Genomic DNA, 15,020 nt, shown 5'->3' on the forward strand with positions numbered 1-15,020 from the left:
CTGTATAGAAATTACATTAAATTTACACATTATTTGCTTAGCCTCTCCCACTCGTGCCGGGAAACGTTGAGACGCTCCCCCAATGTGGACCAATCACAGCAGCGCCTGCGGAGGAGCTTTAAACTTTACTTGAGACACGGAAGGTGAGTCTGCTCGTTCACTGGAGAGCTTACTTTTATCCTTAAAAGATTAACAGTTACGCTTCTAACAGCTTTATAATAAACAAAAAGTTAAAAAGACTATTTGTCACATTTGACCATGAAGTGATAATTTCTTAGATGCTGGTGCATAACTGGTTTGTTCAGACTTGACTTCGCATTAAAAGCTAATATCAGAGAAGCTCATGCAACATGTATAGTTTAATGTGAAATACTGCTTAAATGTCAATTCATTCAAAATTGTGTCACCTTATGGTCATTTTATTACTTCTAAGATAAACAGTAGAGTATTTCCTATGCAAACCCCAAATGTGTTCTTTTAGATTCAAGTGAGTCAACATACTTCACCTGGATCACAGTTTCCTCTTTTAAAACTCTCGTGTGATTTCGGCAGTGTGTATCTGCTGATAAGCTTCTGCAGACTGGGAATCACCTTCAAGCCTATATCTTGGCATATGCACAGGCATTCATGGTGCCAACTATAAATATCATCTCCTCAACACTTTTTGCTCTCAGCCACATGTCATGACACTCCCACCTCTGTGCTTCACTGCTGGGACTATGCATTTGCTGTGGTAGTCCTGGCCACAAATGGGCTGGATCCCATCTGAGCTGAAAACATATTATTTTGGCCTCATTTGACCGAAGAATGTGCTCCCAACATTCATTAGGCTTGTTTTTAGGTCTGAAGCACCTGCCCGTCTATTTTTCAGAGGTAGATGGTCTGTCTGAGGCATCATTTAAGAAGAATGGCAAATACAGGTCTGATTAGTGGTACTGTGACTTGTCCGAAACCAGGGGTGTCCAATCCTGGTCCACGAGGGCCACAATCCTACATATTTTAGATGTTTCTCTCTTCCAACACACCTGATTCAAATAATCAGGATCGTTATCAGGCTTCTGCAGAGCTTGATAATGAGCTGATCATTTGCATCAGGTGTGTTGGAAGAGGGAAACTTCTAAAACATGCTGGATTGTGGCCCCCAAGGACCAGGATTGGACACCCCTGTCCTAAACTTTCCTGATTACTGCTTTTAGGTGCTCACCAAGATTTCTGTATCCTTTTGCATCACTGTCAAGTCTCACAGTCATATTTTTAAACTCCTCTGGTAATTCTTTTAATGTTGAGCCATGATGCAGACATGCTGAATAACACAACCCATAGGTTCAAAACAGAGAAGGTTATAGTGCTCAAAGGATGCTTTACAATCATGTTATGTCTTTTGTATTTTGGGTGAATTAACCCTTTGAGTTATTTTACTTGTATTTTAAGCATGATTTGAACCTTCAAGGCATTACAGAGTGGATAGCATTCAGGTGGAACCACAGTAGTAATTAGAAACAGGTCAGTAGTACCATGTTGTAGTTGTATGAACATTGTCAGTAATCAGTAGAATCAGTAGTGTACTCAGTTTAATTTTTTGTTTATTTTTCCTTTATTTAGCCAGGTAGGTTAATTGAGAACAGATTCTCATTTACAACAACGACCTGGCCAAGAGGCAGCACAGAGCAGAAAATACAATACATCCATAAAAAACAATACACAAACAAAACGTAACAATAAAAGGCTTTGAAGATAAAATACACTAAAAGCAGGTATAGGACTCAGTAAGTAGTGCCTTCACCATATTTTTAAGTTTGAGTGTTTTTTGTAAGTGGTTCCGGTCGAGGGCTGCAGAAAACTGAAATAAATAGCAGCCAAAGACAGTGCGGGCTTTGGGGATGAGGAGGTGGATGAGGTTGCTGTTGTGAAGTGAGCGGCTGATGTGACGGGTGATGAGTAGTGAAAGTAGGTATGCCGGAGTTTGACCTATGATAGTTTTATAAATGAACAAATACCAATGGGTTTGCCTGCGGGAGTGAAGAGAGGGCCAGTTAACTAGGCTGTACAGAGTGCAGTGGTGAGTCGTGAAGGGGGCACCAGTCACAAAATGGATGGCAGTGTGGTAGATAGTGTCCAGTTTATGGAGGAGGGATTTGGATGTGGATCTATAAAGTATGTCACCGTAGTCAAAAATCGGAAGTACTGTCATTTTGACCAGGAGGTGTTTAGCAGAGTGTGTAAATGAGGATTTATTACGATACAGAAAACCAATTCTTTTTTTGACTTTAGTGAGCAGAGAGTTGATGTGGGTTTCAAAAGAGAGGCAGGGGTTTCAGTTAAAACAGATTTTTTAACTTGTGTGTCACAGATGACAGTTATATTCACTTTTATTGCGCTGAGTGTCTACCTCTGGGCCTGTATTTTCAATATTCAATAAATAAATGCTCTACTGTTCGACTCAGAAACAATGCAATGACTGTATGGTGATACAATTTAGCAATCATTGTATCACATTTAATTGATATCACACAGTGGTACTCTCACCTCTGTTGTAGACTGTACTTCATCTGAGGAAATTCAACTAAAATATTGGCCTAAATGCATTTAAAGAAACAAGGAGAATCTGCTTATCTCAGCAGGGGTTTTTTTTTTTGTTGTATTTTTTTTATTTTTAATTTTTAAATGAAACCAAGCTTGAGATGTCCCCCCCCCCAATGATTAAACAAAACCTTACCCACGTCATAGACCATGCCAGGCCACACATGTCAGGGTGAGTAATATCAAACTGCTATTTAATCTTTGACTGAAAGGTCGACACCAGTGATGCACTGGTTTCTCTCAGCTCACACGGATACAAACGACAGAAATCCCTGAACATATAAAAGAAACGCTGCCAGCTGGTGCAGTTGTGGTGGTGAGACGAAGTACCTGACAGGTAGAACAGACAGCTGTTGCTGGAAACTCTGCAGGAAATAGCTGCATCTTTATTACTCTAAATATGGCTGCTGAGACCTCCCACTCTGTGACCGCTCACCATATAAAAAAAGAAGGCTACATTTTGGTCAAGCTGTGTGGAGTTCGTGCTAACACTGTCGACTTAATGGATTATTTTGATTGTGACCTATTTTGTGAATTTGTGTTTTTTAGAAAACGATGGCAAAGAAGCTGATCATCGACACGGACTGCGGCATCGATGATGCTCAGGCCATCATGATGGCCTTGGCAGCGCCTGACGTGGAGATTCTGGGCATCACCTGCGTGTTTGGGAACGCAGCTGTGGAGAACGTTTGTCAGAACGTGTTGAAGGTGCTCTCTGTCTGTGATCGTGAGGGGGTGAGTTCACTGACAATCAGTCTTGCACCTGATCAAATGTATTATTGTAAAGGTGGATTTTGGAGGATTGACGTTTGCAAACACAGAAGAAAAAGAAGAAAAAAAACATATAATAAATAAAAAAACAATGAAACATGATGATAACAAAGGGCGAATGAGATATACATATATGAATCAGATGGTTGTGTTCTGTGTTATTAGATATTCTTTTAAATGTCCTCCCGTGTGTGATGGCCAGACATTTAATGTTTTCATTCCTCTGTTTATACCAGCACATTGTCTTGCTTTATTTATTGAGACAAAAAGTGAAAATTTGTATCTGGATGCATGTAGTGTGAGGCCTAGTAAGTCATGAGTGTTGCTACTAAAACTGATTGTATTTGGGATTTTAGACATTTCTTATTAAACAGAGCAGAAAAACCCCCATCCTGTCCCTCACCAGTGGTCAACCTAATGATGTTAGTTCTTCTTTAATAAGATGCTGTTAGACTGCATTTATGGCTGAATGATACACAAGAAGAACAACGATGGGTCCCAGTCTTAGTGGGAATGAGAGTTTTCACATTTCTTGCCAACTGAAAAAAAAATCAAATTGATGATGTGATTTTAGCTCCACTCTGTACCAAACCAACATATTCTGTTGTATCTAGACGATATGTTTTGTAGCACTACAATTCTTCATTTTACAATGGTATGTTATGACACATTTGACCTTTATCAGCTCCTGTAATGAAATGAAATGAATGAAAAATACTTTATTTATCCCAGAAGGGAAATTCAATCTTGTAAAAGCTCACTTTTTTTTTTTTTTTTTAAATCAATATAACATATATTATATACAACAACAACAATCATTCAGTCAGTCAAATTTGTTTTTTAAAGTGATGGCTGTTGGCAGGAAGGAATTCCTGTATCTCTCCGTTCGACAGTGAAGCTGACGCAGCCTCCCACTAAACACACTCTGTTGTTTCTTCACTGTGTTGTGGAGAGGTGGGAAGAATCCTCCATCATCTTCATCATCTTGTGCAGCATTCTTTTTTGAACAATCAGCTCCAGTGGTTCCAGAGTTATCCCCAGCACAGAACCAGCTTTCCTGATCAGCTTGTTTAGTTTCTTTAAGTCTCTGGTTCTGATGCTACTGCCCCAGCAGATGGCTGCAAAGCTGATTGCACTTTCCACAACAGACTTATAGAAGATCTGCAACATCTTGGTGCAGACACTGAATGATCTCAGCTTCCTTAAGAAGTAGAGTCTGCTCTGACCTTTCTTGTAGATGTAGTCAGTGTTGCATTTCCAGTCTAGTCTGTTGTCCAGCTGAACTCCAAGATATTTGTAATTCTCCACCACCTCCACCTCCTCTCCCAGGATGTAGACAGGACTATGCTGCTTATTCTTGCTCCTCCTGAAGTCAACAATCATCTCTTTAGTCTTGCTGGTATTTAAGATGAGGTGATTGTTTCCACACCATTTCACAAACTGACTGACCAGTTCCCTGTACTCAGCTTCTTGTCCATCACTGATACACCCCACAGCTGCAGAGTCATCAGAGTATTTCTGCAGATGACAGGACTCAGAGTTGTACTGGAAGTCTGAGGTGTACAGTGTGAAGAGGAATGGTGAGAGTACAGTTCCTTGTGGTGCTCCAGTGCTGCTGACTACCATCTCAGACACACAACCTTTCAGTCTTACAAACTGTGGTCTGTTTGTTAGGTAGTCATAAATCCAAGTGGTTGTGGAAGGATCCACCTGGAAGTTATGGAGCTTCTCACATAGTAAAGCAGGCTGAATAGTATTGAAGGCACTTGAGAAATCAAAGAACATGACCCTCAAAGTGCTGCCTGACTGGTCCAGATGAGAGTGGGCTGTCTGAAGCAGGTAGATGATGGCGTCTTCAACCCCAAGCCCATTACGATATGCGAACTGCAATGGGTCCTGAAAGGTGTTGACCCACTTGTTGAGGTGAGCCAGCAAGAGTCTCTCCAGGACTTTCATGATGTGAGATGTCAAGGCAACTGGTCTGTAGTCATTGGGTTCAGCTGGTTGTGGTTTTCTAGGCACTGGAACAAGACAGAATGTTTTCCACAGCACTGGAACTCTGTTCTGTCTCAGGCTGGTGTTAAAAAGGTGCTGAAGAACTGAACATAGTTGTTCTGAGCAGGTCTTGAGAACTCTGGGACTGATACCATCTGGACCTGCAGCCTTGCTCCGGTTCAGTTTCTCCAGCTGTTTCTTGACCTGGTCGCAGGAGACAGTCAGGCTGGAGGTGGAGGCAGAGGAAGTCTCAGGATGTCCTGGTGTGGAGGGAGATGAGGCTGTGTTCAGGTCCATGACTGAGCTGCAGGGTTGCAGAGTGGAGGTGGGACAGGAAAGCTGTGGGCTCATGGAGGGTGTGTGGTGTGTTGGGTTGGAGGCAGGGGGGGAACTGAACCTATTGAAGAACATGTTCAGTTCGTTAGCTGTCCAGACCTCCATCAGTCTGATCCCCCTTCAACTTGAAGCCAGTGATAGTCTTCATTCCATTCCACACATCCCTCACGTTGTTCTGCTGGAGCTGGCTCTCCAACTTTTTCCTGTATTTTTTCCAATCACATATTGCACAGGACCATTATGTGGTCATTTCTGATTAATTCTTCAGTCATGGTGTTGACTGCTTATTTAGCTGATGACATGCCTTCTAGTCTATAAAAACACCACACAAAAATATTAACAAGATAAAAAAACAATGATTTTTACTGGAGGGCATCTTTAAAAAGTCGTACATTTAACTTTAGTACTCTGCATGCAGAGCCCATAATATGACAAGTGTACACTTGGCTACATGTCTGTAAACTAAAGAGTTTTCTTGCAGATTCCGGTGTTTCGAGGTTCTGCTGGTCCTCTGGTTGGAGCCAGCAACGCAGTCAGTGACCACTTTGGAACTGATGGACTTGGGGATGTGCTGAAGGACAAAGATCCGCTGTGGGAGAAGAAAATCCAGAGAGAGCACGCAGTCAATGCAATGATCAGACTGGTGTCTGAAAACCAGAACCAGGTGAGGCGCCTCCCTGTGGTCTGTCTGTGACGTGCGGCTGCTCTCTGCTGTTTTACTAAAAGCTGCTAAAACGTGCTCTGTGTAGGTGTCCTTGGTGGCCCTCGGCCCGCTCACTAACCTGGCCCTGGCTGTCAGACTGGATCCTTGTTTTCCCCAGAAGCTCAGAGATTTGTACATAATGGGAGGAAACGTGGAAGGTAACACCACCACATGGTTACAGGTGCTTGTATTTGAGATGTATGAGCTTGAATGACTTGCGTTTGTCTTTGCAGGGAAGGGGAATGTGACTCTATGTGCAGAGTTTAACTTTGCAATGGATCCAGAGTCTGCCTACGTTGTTCTTGAAGAATTCTTCTGCCCTACATACATCACATCATGGGAAAGCGCATGCAGGAATTCACTGACGTGGGTAAGATGTGCATTTGTAAACAGCTACATAAACCTGCAGGCTGAGTCTCACTTCAAACTTACATTCTGATTTCTCTCCTGCAGGAGTTCTTTGAAGAGCTGATAAACCAGGATGCTCCTGCTGCACGCTTCATGAAGACCATAACCGCTGAATGCTGGGCCTACTCAAGGGAGTCAATGAGGAACAAGAGAGACGTGTACTTTGGGCCTGGTTTTGTCTCTTATGATGCTTACGCAATGGCCGCCTGCGTTGACAGCAGTGTGGTGACGGAGAGCATCGAGAGTGCAGTCCGAGTGGAGCTGCAGGGCTCCATCGCTCGCGGCATGATGGCAGTGGATCGCACCAATCAGCTGAAGAAGAGCCACAATGTGTTTATCATGACCAAATGTGACCGTGCCAAATTCAGTCAGCTGCTATTGAAGTCCCTCAGACAACCCTGTAAAAAAAGTTAAAGTTTATTCAAAATTTTTACAAATTTTCTGCATTTTGGTGAATCTTTCTAAACATGGAATTTCTGCATCAGTTTATAGTCGAAAGTCTTTAATTTTGTAAAATCAAGCTCAAGATTGTGGCGCCATTAGTAAACTAAACTGGTTTCTTTAATTGAAGTATTAAAAGCAAATGTATTTTTGTAACGAGCTCAGTAACGATGCTGTTGGTTGTAAATTATGGATAAAATTGTGCTTTTCTGATCATCTTCAAGTGTGTAAATGGAAAGACTGTAGAGAAGTTCTATTCTATTTCTGTTTGTAAAGTTTGTTGCCTTGATGAACCCCCTCTGGTAAAAAGAAATCCTGTTTTTTTTTTTTTCAACTTTAACATGTTCATATGGTGTTTGATAAATACCTAATAAGCACCACAGCTGAACATTTCTACCTTGAACCTGCAGCGTGCCAGCATGTTGTGTCGAGCAGTTCTTTACAGTATTTGAACAAAATCATAGGTGAACTGGTGTGCTTGATATGCAGAAACAAGCAGCTGTGTAGAGTTACATCGAAGCCATTTTAAGGCATGAAGGCAGTATTTTAATGGGGGAAAACATTTAAATATACAGTTTTGATACATAGAGATGAGTTTTATCAATGACTGAAGAGAGACTTTTATTGTGTGAATATTGGTGAAATACTGACGTGTGTGTTTTGTTTTTTTTAAAACATTGACATATCAGGTGTGTTCCAGTATCCACACTTGTATTCTGACTAGAATTAAATGGTGACTTCAAATCAAAATTGCAAATGGAAACAATACAACTAGCAAATCTCAAAGGCTGCAGTTTAGGAAACATGTTACGTAACACATCTGACCAGAGATATTAACCATCATGTCAACGGTTTTACACATTTTAAATGTATTATACAGGGAATATTCAACTGAAGCGAGTCATGGAAGACAAAAGAAATCAAATCAAATTACAGCGACAGTCAGAAAATATAGATATTTTTCACATATATTTTAGTCCTGTTCTTAAGCATGTCAGGTTAGCGTTCAACAACTCAAGCAAAAGGCACTTTTAGCTCACACTTGATGTTCTATTTTCATGGTATAGGAAGCTAAGTGTGCCCCACTTCCCACAATCTACTGCACCACACCAGTCCAGATGTGGGCAGATGTTGTAACAGACATAAAGAAGTTCATGAAATGTATATCAGGCCTTTTACTTATGTCTAAATATTTTTTCAATTCAATTTTGTTTGTATAGCGCATATTTACAACAACAAGTCATCTCATAGTGCTTAACAAAGGCAGAAACACCCAACAATCCAAAACATTTGGATTCCCGACAAGCTTCAGCCGTCTGCAACAGTGGGAAGGAACTGAAAAGTCATCGATGGTTCAATGTTGTTTTTTTAGACATATTTTTTAGTCCTGTTTGAAACACTGGCTGTTAATAAAGCTGCCTATATATATATCATTTTTTTTAAAAGAAATTAAATATGAAACTGACAATTTGTGTTCATTTCCATAATTGAAATACATTTTTTTGAAAAATACATCAGTCTCCTACATTTCACACAACTTCAGATAAACTAAATTAGAGTCGGGGGGGTCCAGATTTCAATGATCAGAACCTCTTTTGGGAGCAACTTGTCCTATTGAATATTATTGATGAGCCCTGGAGTGACGCGTACAGTCAGTTATCCAGCAGGTCGCCTCAGTGGGCCTTTAAAATTGTCATTGTTTTTGTCTGAATTAAATGGTAAAAAATAAGAAAAATACTAAGCTGTGTCCATTTCTTTAAGTAAAATGAAGCAGAATATTTAAAAAGAGGGAGCAGTTGTATATAATACAGTGTCACTGTTGGTGAAATAAAACAAATCAGTTATATGTGTTTCTATTCATTCGTGGTGTCATAATTAACATAAGTAAGAGCTGTTTCCTTTCTTGTCTTTCATAAGTTAATAAACAGTTTTTATTGTGACATAAAGTTTTTTGAAGCACATTAGAATCAAACCACAGCAAAAAAACTGATGTAGAAACAAAGAGGTGTGTCATGTTTCAGTGTTGTCCAGCAGAGAGCAGCATAGACCTGCTGATGCTAAAAGCAAATCTGTCTTGACAAGGTGAGGACAGCCTTTTCTTTTCAGAATCAGAAACACGTTATTTATGCTTGACAGAAGCACAGTCAACCGTCCAATCGCAGCCTGCGGGCAGACCGCAGTCAGAGCTCATTGATGCTGCAACGAGCTGAGAAACTAGAAACTCTGAATGAGTGAACAGCAGCGAAGAAGCACTAAGGTTAAATGTCCGCTAAGTGCTGCTGGCACGTTGGAGGACTCAAATAATTGATGAAGTTACCGGTGAAAGGATCTGTGTGTGACTGCACACTGTATCTCTGCAGAGAGTGAGCCTCAGTCAGACCTCATTAATCATAGGCTGCTCTAATTGCAATAAAAGTTGGACTTTGGTAGAGATTTCAGTCTTTAATCAATACTAAACAAAACATGAAAGGCGATCAGCAGGAAGTGGATCCACCAGGAAAATGATGAGTCTGCACTGTTTCTAGGTCAGCAATCAAATTAAGGCAAGTTTGTGGCGTTGACTGTAACAGATCACAGCTGGATAAAGGCAGTGAATGAAGCTCTCAAACAAGCTGAGGAAACTGGATCAGTTGTGTCCAAAACATCAAGTGAGCCATCAACAAAAAGATCAATACTTCAAGCTTTGGTCACTGAGAGACAGAAAAGCAGCTTTATCACAGACAGATTTTACTAAATAAACACAGGACTTCAATCAGTGAAAGTCCAGTCAAAAGAAGCCTGTCTAGCTCTGTCTGAGGACGAGGAGTTTCTCTAAGTCTGACCCACAGAACCCAAAGGATCCACTAATGTCCTGGTATCAGACACCACAGAACACCTTCAGAGGTCCTGCAGCCGTAACCTGCCGGGTCAGAGCCGCCTTGGTGGCTCAGACACGATGTAGTGGCTGATTGGTGTCCTTTACTGCCTGAAATAGAATAAAACCCTCAAAACAAGACATTCTGCTGAAATCCTTTATTTAAATTTGCTGACAAATAGAGGCGATGTACAATACAAACCTCAAACTTAAATACTCTTTGATCACATGACCAATTTATTGTCACAGAAGGCTTTGATATCACTTTGAAAATGGGGAACGTGATCGTTCTTGAAGCTTTTTGGGCCGTTTGTGTTGTGAAAAAAAAAAAATCCCCCATGAGATAATGAAAGATCCTTGCTGCCAATTAAAAGGCAATGATTCCAACATGACTGGATGCGAATTTGACTTTAATAAAACCAGTGGGAACCAAAATGATTGTGAAAACGAGACATGTGGCTTAAAATGACACGTCTGTTCCGACATTAATACTGTACTTTAGAGATTCTGCGCCAAACTTTGAGAAGGAATGCAGCATTACCAGCTTTTCTACAGCAGCAAACTGTCTGCACTGGCTTTAGCATATAACATGCTATCAACATTTTCACTTTAGGGGCACCTGTTAAAACAAATCCAAATAAAAGTTAGCATTTCTGCCCCCATGGATAAAAAGCGGCAGAGAACTAAATGCAGGGTGCAGATGCGTTCTGTCGGGATTCTCTGATTGTAAAAGACTTGATTTAGCGTACAGAGTACTTCTGTTAAGTGCTGTTTAATTTGCGTTGTCAGAGGAGCTGGGCCACGGCTCAGAGCTGCGCCTGCTCAGGGTGGGGCGCCACATGCTCCACGGGTTGTAGGTCCGGCTCATCTCAGTGGTTGCCGGTGGCGACGGGGCGGGACTGCTGACCAGATCAGTCAGAGCTGTCGAGTTGGTTGTTGGAGCAAAAGGTAAGGCCGTGTCTGTTGACCAAATGGAGCTGCCGAAGGGTGTGGTGGTAGACCACGGATTGCGGGTGTTTCCCAGGAGTGACTAAGGATAAAAAAAATTTTTAAAAAACAAGAAGAAAGCAAGGTATGATTGAACAGTACGAGGATCTGGTAGCTACACAAATGACAAACAGCGGATCATCTTACTGCAGTCGGGGCGGTCGGCGAGCTGGAGCTGCTGGGCCAGGAGTGCAGGGAGTCGCTGCTCGAGATGTCCCAGATAGAGGAGGGAACGGTGGTGAACTCGGGCCAGCTCTGCTGCGGCTCAGGCGACTTTGGGAGGGTTATTCCACTGAAAACTAAAATCGACACACACATACTTCAGTATGAACGTAGCAAACGATAAACTGTCGAACCAGTTGCTCTACATTCTTATGTTTGCTCGTAAGACGGTGGTGAGGGACCGAGTTACCTCCAGTCAGGTTGAAGGAATTGTTGGGCCCAAAAGCGGAGAATGAGTTGGCAGATTGGTAGTGTGGGCTGCTGGCTGTGTCAATCGGACTCCATAAACCAGAGCTTCAAGAGGAAACAACATGAATATCTGTTAGAACCAGTGTCTTGATATGACTGTTTGTAATTGTGCTCATTTTCTCTCTGTACCTGTCAGAGCTGTCACTTTCCACTGATGTCATGTGTGCCAGACTCTTGCCTTGGCTGTCAGTTTTTCCTGGACCGGAGCCACCTGATGACAACACGAAACATCAGCGTCCCCTTGTTAAGAACAATGTTCACACTTTGATGAAGTGTTAATTCATTGTTACCCGTTTACCTGGACTTTTGTCATAACCAGCAGCTACAGCAGCAAAGGTGGGGTTCCCATTTTTGCCTGGGAGTGGAGTGGTTGTAGGCAGTTTATTACCAGGGGCCTTCTTCTGGTTTCCCTCACTGCAAACACACAGAATGTAGAGTATATTTAACTGTATTCATGCAAAGGTTATAATTTGTTTTAAGAGGGAAAATCAAGATAAAACAAGTCAATAAAATGTCAGGTTCAATGCATAAAAGGAAGAGCCTGATTTCTAAGATTCTCCACAGTCAGTGGAAGCTCGACTGTGACATAGGTTGTCTTCTTTACTGGGTTTAATGGGACAGAGATCAAGCATCTTGTACATTTCAAAGGTACTGACGTGTTTGAAGATAATGTGTGTTTATTCTAAATGAAAGTTAGTGATATGAAAACACAAACTAATGCCAAACCTTGACTTCTTTCAGCGCTCCAATGATATAAAATGGTGATACACCAATGATATAACATCAGGCAATCATGTTTTTCTTTTGCCACTTCTCCTTCATTTCTCTCTTCACAACCTCCTGTCCTGTTCTGTCCCTCTGAAACATATTTTCATCGCCAGCCAGTTTCTACTGCCATTACACCCCACCCTTTTTTTTTTTTAACAAGTGGTTGAAGAACACTTCCAATAGCAAACATGCAGCTGGCGATAGTTGGCTGTTTATTAACTTTGCTACCTGCAGTGTGAACACAGCCTAAGGTGAAATATTATGATGGATTAGTATGTCACAACTATATGTACTGCAGTACATACTTTGTAAGGACAGCTGTAGTGTGTACTTAGAGCTGGAATGCAGATAACATGACTTGGTGGAAAATTGGACACAGAGAACAAAAGGAGGCCCAGGATGGAGCCCTGGGGAACACCACATAACCAGGTGTCACTAACGATTTCTATGAAGTGTTTGGGTTGACAAGGTAAACAGCTGCATCCTTGGTGCCAAACCACCTCTTAAAGCAATCTAACGAAATCGATGATTGACAATTTTAAATGCAGAGAAGAAAAAATGTGCAACAAACAATCACCAGCATAAAGATCATTAGCTGCTGTTAGGTGGTCAGAAATAAAAGATTAGTTTTTGATCTCATACCTCCCAGCTGCCTCATGCTGGATAAGAAGGTTTAAAGTGTTTTAAATGGAGGTGATCATCATTGTGTTTCTTCATTTGAACATCTGGATACCTGTTACTGTTGAGCACACTGCTGTAGGAGCCTCTGGACAGTGAACTGGGGGATGTTGGTGGAGGGGAGCAGGTCCCGGCTGTGACGGATCTCTTCAGGAAAGGATCTGCGTTTATTGTCTGGAGGGAAATCTGCTGAAGACTATCTGCTTCTGTCATAGATACACAAGAAGAAAAAAAATCAGCTCTGGTCAGTGATTTGAAACACCACACTGGGAATGACAGATTCAGGTCTTGACTTACGGATGCTGTTTTTGGAAAGAGGGACGTCCCACTCAGGAGAAGCGAACTCCTTCTCGCCTTCCGAGCTGCTGCTGTGGCCTAGTTCAGGCACCGAGCCACTGGACAGCAGTTTGGCCAAAAGGGAAGGTCGCCCGTCCTCCAGCTTCCCGTCTACTGCCAAAACAAACGCGTCACAAACACATCTGGTGCTGAAGTGAGAGAGAACATAACGACGTTCAAGTGAGGAAACTTACATCTCTGTTTTTGCAGGGTTCTTGTCTTTGGGTTGTTGGTGAGAGGGTGGAGAGCTTTGGATGTGAAGCTCTTCCGCTGTTTGTTCTCCAGTGGTGTTACATATGGCAGCTCCAGAGAACTAAGAACAGTAAAGATTTGTCAAAAAGAGAACAGAAAAACAGACAAAATCATAGCTGTCACTATCAATTTAAAAAGCAAACCTGGATTTCTCTGCTTGGTTCTCTTTCTTTGTGGTCACTTGTTTCTTGGTTTTGGGTTTGAGAAGGGAATTTGAAGATTCTTCTTTAACCTTTCCGGGGGTTACTGTCCTTCCTTTCTTTTTTACTGGTTCCTGAAAGAGGTGATGCACATTGTTAGATGACAGGGAGATGATGTGCAGCAGAGGGTGTGAACTGAACTACTATTGTGATCTCTGTGTACCTCTTTGATGTTTGTCTCCACATCTGGATTGGAGGTCTCTGTGGTGGTGGAGGAGCTGTCGTCGTTGTCGGCCAGGTTGTCTTTGAGCTCGTCTCCCTGAGTCTTTACTGTTGATTTTTTCTCTTTTTCTTCCTTCTTCCTCTGGGCCTTTGTTTTACCCCTCAGCTTCCCTTTGGATTCCAACACTGCAGACAACAACACCACACACTGTCAAAGCTGTAAATGATCACAGAGCCCTATGACTCTCCTCTGATGGACTCAGCATGGCTACCTTTGTTTTGTATGGACTGAGAGCTCTGCTCCTGCAGAGTTTCGGCACTAAGTGAGTCTGGACGGTCGAGGTCGTTGTCCATGGCTCCTATCAGGCTGGCGTATTCTGCTTCCTCAGAGCAGTGGCCTCTGTGAGGCAGTGATGGCCCGGTTAAACTTTGACTCTGGAGATCCAGCTGTTTGGTGCTCCGAGCTTTCCGATTGGCTAGCTGGCAGGCAGCTGGTGGGCCTTCCTGGCCTGAGGTTGAACTTCCTTTGGTCAGCTGGGAGGAAGTAGCTTGCATAGATAGGCGGCCGAAGCCAAGCCTGGACCTCTTATCTTGGCTGTCTGAGTCTGATAAGGTACGGCTGTTGCCCTGTCGGCCTCCGACTCGTCCATTGCTGGATGTGTACAATCCTCTGGAGCTCTGGGCTGAGTCGCTGTAGTCGTTCAGCCTGAGTGATGACAAAGAAGAGTGTTCAGTTACTGTGCATCTACCCTCTGAGGCTACATTTTCTGCCGCTTAAAACAGCTTTCTGTAGAGTCATTCACTGCTATACAACGCTGGATTGCTGTAACGATAAGTGTTGAGTTGTTTTCTGAGAAATTTCCTCAAAAATTTAGACATCTGCGAAGCTCTGGGAAGCAATGGTCCCTTAATTTTTAAACTACATATAACTTTATTGTCACATTATTAAAGCTAGAAGATTATACCGAGCGCTGAAATTAGGAATGCACAATGGTATTGGCACATGATCGGCTGATAAAGGCTTTGAAATGGAGATAATCTGATGTTCTCTGCACTTAGGGGGAAACATATCACATAG

At 42.2% G+C, this 15,020-nt stretch overlaps 2 protein-coding genes across 3 annotated transcripts in view; one reads left to right on the forward strand and one right to left on the reverse strand.

Annotated features, from left to right (window-relative positions):
* Positions 1–125: 125 nt before the first annotated feature.
* On the forward strand, positions 126–7,547 carry LOC103365784 (inosine-uridine preferring nucleoside hydrolase). The gene is made up of 6 exons (XM_008293324.1): positions 126–143; positions 3,130–3,315; positions 6,164–6,346; positions 6,432–6,543; positions 6,619–6,755; positions 6,839–7,547. The coding sequence occupies exons 2-6, from the start codon at positions 3,136–3,138 to the stop codon at positions 7,205–7,207; spliced, it is 981 nt and encodes a 326-aa protein (XP_008291546.1). The 5' UTR covers positions 126–143; positions 3,130–3,135; the 3' UTR covers positions 7,208–7,547.
* Positions 7,548–10,231: 2,684 nt separating this feature from the next.
* tmem131 (transmembrane protein 131) overlaps positions 10,232–15,020 on the reverse strand; it is a 35,025-nt gene continuing 30,236 nt past the window's right edge. Inside the window, exons 31-41 of one of the 2 annotated variants that reach the window (XM_008293326.1) lie at positions 14,215–14,648; positions 13,944–14,128; positions 13,724–13,854; positions 13,523–13,641; positions 13,290–13,439; positions 13,048–13,198; positions 11,845–11,960; positions 11,676–11,757; positions 11,488–11,591; positions 11,223–11,374; positions 10,232–11,118 (exon numbers count right to left, since the gene is read on the reverse strand). In XM_008293326.1, coding sequence (XP_008291548.1) covers positions 10,861–11,118; positions 11,223–11,374; positions 11,488–11,591; positions 11,676–11,757; positions 11,845–11,960; positions 13,048–13,198; positions 13,290–13,439; positions 13,523–13,641; positions 13,724–13,854; positions 13,944–14,128; positions 14,215–14,648 — 1,882 coding nt within the window. In that variant the 3' untranslated portion in view covers positions 10,232–10,860. Of the gene's footprint in view, positions 11,119–11,222; positions 11,375–11,487; positions 11,592–11,675; positions 11,758–11,844; positions 11,961–13,047; positions 13,199–13,289; positions 13,443–13,522; positions 13,642–13,723; positions 13,855–13,943; positions 14,129–14,214; positions 14,649–15,020 lie in introns of both variants that reach the window. The other variant, XM_008293325.1, reaches the window with a different exon arrangement.

This window comes from Stegastes partitus, unplaced genomic scaffold, assembly GCF_000690725.1.
Source record: "Stegastes partitus isolate 25-593 unplaced genomic scaffold, Stegastes_partitus-1.0.2 Scaffold873, whole genome shotgun sequence".
NCBI classification, from domain to species: domain Eukaryota; kingdom Metazoa; phylum Chordata; class Actinopteri; family Pomacentridae; genus Stegastes; species Stegastes partitus.

Excerpts from the sequence above, each read along its gene's own strand:
- LOC103365784 (XM_008293324.1), top strand. The coding sequence starts at position 3,136 with ATGGCAAAGAAGCTGATCATCGACACGGACTGCGGCATCGATGATGCT. Across the intron at positions 6,347-6,431 it reads TGTCTGAAAACCAGAACCAG|GTGTCCTTGGTGGCCCTCGG; the intron begins GTGAGGCGCCTC and ends TGCTCTGTGTAG. Across the intron at positions 6,756-6,838 it reads GCAGGAATTCACTGACGTGG|GAGTTCTTTGAAGAGCTGAT; the intron begins GTAAGATGTGCA and ends TCTCTCCTGCAG.